At 40.8% G+C, this 3,394-nt stretch overlaps 1 protein-coding gene across 10 annotated transcripts in view; it reads right to left on the reverse strand.

The window, feature by feature from the left end:
- Positions 1 to 230: 230 nt before the first annotated feature.
- LOC107705848 (protein PRRC1-like) overlaps positions 231 to 3,394 on the reverse strand; it is a 17,739-nt gene continuing 14,575 nt past the window's right edge. For all 10 annotated transcript variants that reach the window (XM_016509348.1, XM_016509352.1, XM_016509343.1 and 7 more), the window contains 2 exons: positions 2,567 to 2,669; positions 231 to 1,466 (listed from right to left, as the gene is read on the reverse strand). In XM_016509348.1, coding sequence (XP_016364834.1) covers positions 1,257 to 1,466; positions 2,567 to 2,669 — 313 coding nt within the window. In that variant the 3' untranslated portion in view covers positions 231 to 1,256. The remainder of the gene's footprint in view (positions 1,467 to 2,566; positions 2,670 to 3,394) is intronic.

The following is a 3,394-nucleotide window of genomic DNA, read 5'->3' on the forward strand; positions in this document are numbered from 1 at the left end:
ACTAATTTATAATGGTCTCTGCATATTAAACAGGGTTAGTGTTTTTACAATCCAAAGAATTACACACCTCACCTTCAACAAATTACATTTACAATAAAAATACTTTGGAAACAAAATTCCATTTAAATATGCTTTAAATTTGACTTATATCAAAAGTAAAAAGTGAACATGACTGATGATATTTCCTATAGGCACTGAATATACATAAAAAACACAACAGAAGAACATGATGCTTTACACAAAGATTTTACTCATCTGCTGGTTGAAGGCACATTTGTAAAATGCTATGGAATAAAATCATCCACAGTTGTTTTGGAGCAATATAACAAACATATAAAGACAGGCCGTTCTAGATTTGTAATCAACTGTTTCTGTCCACGAGAGCAAGCACACAGCGCAGTTTTCATGTGCTACACGTCACTCAAGAGGTCATGCTCAGGCGTTTATCAGTCCTGTGTCACTCTGAGCCAAAGATCCGGCTGCACATCATCGCTAACGCCCATCTGCCGTATTTCAGACAATATTGATGGAAGATTGTTTTATGTAACAACATCTACAGTAACAGGTTTGTTTATATATGCAGCAGAGCTGGCGATCTGATTTATCTGACCGCCGTAAACGCTGACTAACATGGACCGAGTAGTGAAAGAAACGGACATGCAGACAATCACAATATTGTAACAATGTTTGATGATTAGGCTGAAAAGAAAACACTATAAAATTAGATCCAAAACCGTAACATCAAAATTACATATATTCACAATATTGATATGATTCAACGATTCAATTTAAAAACCTGCAAGTCAAATTATTTGATTGTAAATATAAACACAAGCATTATAAATCTGAGAATCATCTTTTCCTTGGTGAGATCTGATCATTGTAAAGAGTTGAGCAGAGACAGTCCTGCTGTAGGACTCCAGATGCAGACGTGCTTTCATTTCCATCAATTTCCATCATAAAGATTGGGACGTTGTCAATTACTAATATCAATCAAACTCAAAAATTACATCAAGGACACAATATTCAATTCAATCAATAATTCAAAAGTTAGATATTAGTTATTCTGCCCTGTAACTGGTTTAATTCAGACCTGATGCAGAAACTCAGCCAATCTAACTTTTCTTTTGGCATTTAGAGTGGGCTCAGTCTTGTTATGGGACGTGACTGAGAACACAGGACATCTGCGGATGAGATGTGGATTCCCGTGTGATTCTGGGAAGCTGTGGTCCGTGTCACGTGACAGCGTAAGACGCTCACACTGTCCTGGAGGGCAAGCGCTGTTTGTACATGCCAGCCAGAGCCTTGGAGGCGGAGTAGATCATCTGCCGGCGGGGCATGCCGGTGAAGGCCTGGTGCCAGTCTGTGCGGCTGACGTTGGGCACACTTCTCTCCAGAACCTCCCCGACCGTCACCAGCAGACCGGACCAGCGCAGGTTATAGTCTGGAGGAGTCAGCGCCTGAGCCTGCGGGAGAACATCACACACCAGCGTGTTAGTATGACAGCACTAAACATGCATGGCTTTAATGTGAGTTCGGTGCTCTTTAGCGGCTAGTGTAGCACTTTTCTTCGTTCTGACCAGGGACTTAAACTGTTACAATGTTGCATTCTCCTCTTGGTTCGGTTCGCTTTCACTAGGCAACATTTCAAAGCTTACAGAAATGTGTTTATGCCAGTCACATGTGATTAAAACTGTCCTCTCATTGGTCATTTATTTAACAGGGACCATGTTGTGCCAGAGTTGGCTATAATGCATCTGCAGTCCCTGTTCCTCATAACCTTATCAAGATGGATTGACAAGATATCTGTGTGGGCTTATTGTGGCTTTATCTGTAGTCGTTACATCCACATGTATTAAAAAAAAGAAAGAACATGCATTATATATATCACACACACACATATTCATATGCAAAAGTTTGGGCACCCCTCTGGGGCTGCATGATAATTTGCTCTATTTTAATAAGAAAAGCTGGATAATGTGACGTTATTCCTACAAAAATTCTTGGTGTAGCAGTACGGAGATATATGAAATAAAACAGAATGTGAAAAACAGGCAGTGCAAAAGTTTGGGCACCCTTTGTTGGTTTGAATACCTGTAGTCAAATACAAGGTATTCCTTGAATACCTTTTGCTGACTGATCACAACACAGAATTGATTTGACTGACTCAATGAACCTTACACTGCAAACACAGGTGCAACCAACCATGAACAAAGATATTTAAGGTAGCTGATTGCAAGTAGTGCTTCTCCTTGATTCTCTACTGGAAAGCAGCAACATGGAAACCTCAAAAGAACTCCCTAATGACCATGCTGCTGATTTCTCACCACAAGCAAACTGCTCCAGAGCTCGGTATCCATCGGGCCGAGACCACCTTGTTCAGGCGAGCTCAGATTGAGTATTCTGGTTGCTGTGTTCACGTGTGCCTAAACAAACTGAACTGAGGGAGAATATGCAGAAAATGGCAGAGGAACAAACGCTCCAAATAAGCCAGGTGTGAAAACGCGCTCAGTCACCTGTGACGGGTATCACTCTGAACAGCTACTCAGACCTGATGCAGTGTTACCTGCTGTATGTGCTCCAGGGCCACAGGTGTAGCCTGAGTGAACATCTCAATGTGAATCCCGATTCCTGGATCATCCAAGATCAGACAGCCGATGTCAAACCACCTGACGGAGAGAGCATGCACAAGGACGCTCAGTTTCTCCTATTATGACATGATAGATCTCACAAGTGTCTTCAGAGCTCAACATGAAGCTCTTCCAGGAACGTCAGCTTCATTACCAAAACCAGGCATCACTGACTGTTAGGGATGTAACGATTAACCGCGAGCCGGTTGAAAATCAATTTAAATATGTGACGATTCAAATCGGTTGAGATGCCAAACAAATCGCGATTCAGTTAGGGGTAGGAGTTTATATGAATGTATGTCTGAGGGGAACTTACTGTCTTTCGATGGTATTTTTTATTTTCCTCTTGCCTCTGTATAAAGCATATCATGGCTCCAGACTCTCAGACTTCAGACTGGTCGCTCTTTTGCAACTAACTTTCTCAGCTGGTCGCACGAGCACATGATTTGGTCGCAATATTTTTTTTGCGCTACAACATGGGATTATTCAATGCATGCTGATGAACTTTTATCATAGTTTATAGTTATAAGGAAACGAAAGTTGTTAGCATTCAACCCATTCTTTATCATCAGTAGTATTATTTGTGATTTTAATTTTGTGAATGGGAGTTTCTCTTTTGCTGTGTTAAGCCGCAGGCTTCGGATTAGGGATGGGTATCGTTAAGGTTTTAACGGTATTACTACTCTTACCGATACTGCTTATCGATTCGGTACTTTAACGGTATTCTTATCGGTACTTTTTGTTTTATATATATATATATATAT

Source organism: Sinocyclocheilus rhinocerous, unplaced genomic scaffold (assembly GCF_001515625.1).
Source record: "Sinocyclocheilus rhinocerous isolate Xijiao unplaced genomic scaffold, SAMN03320098_v1.1 scaffold924, whole genome shotgun sequence".
In the NCBI taxonomy this organism is placed as follows: domain Eukaryota; kingdom Metazoa; phylum Chordata; class Actinopteri; order Cypriniformes; family Cyprinidae; genus Sinocyclocheilus; species Sinocyclocheilus rhinocerous.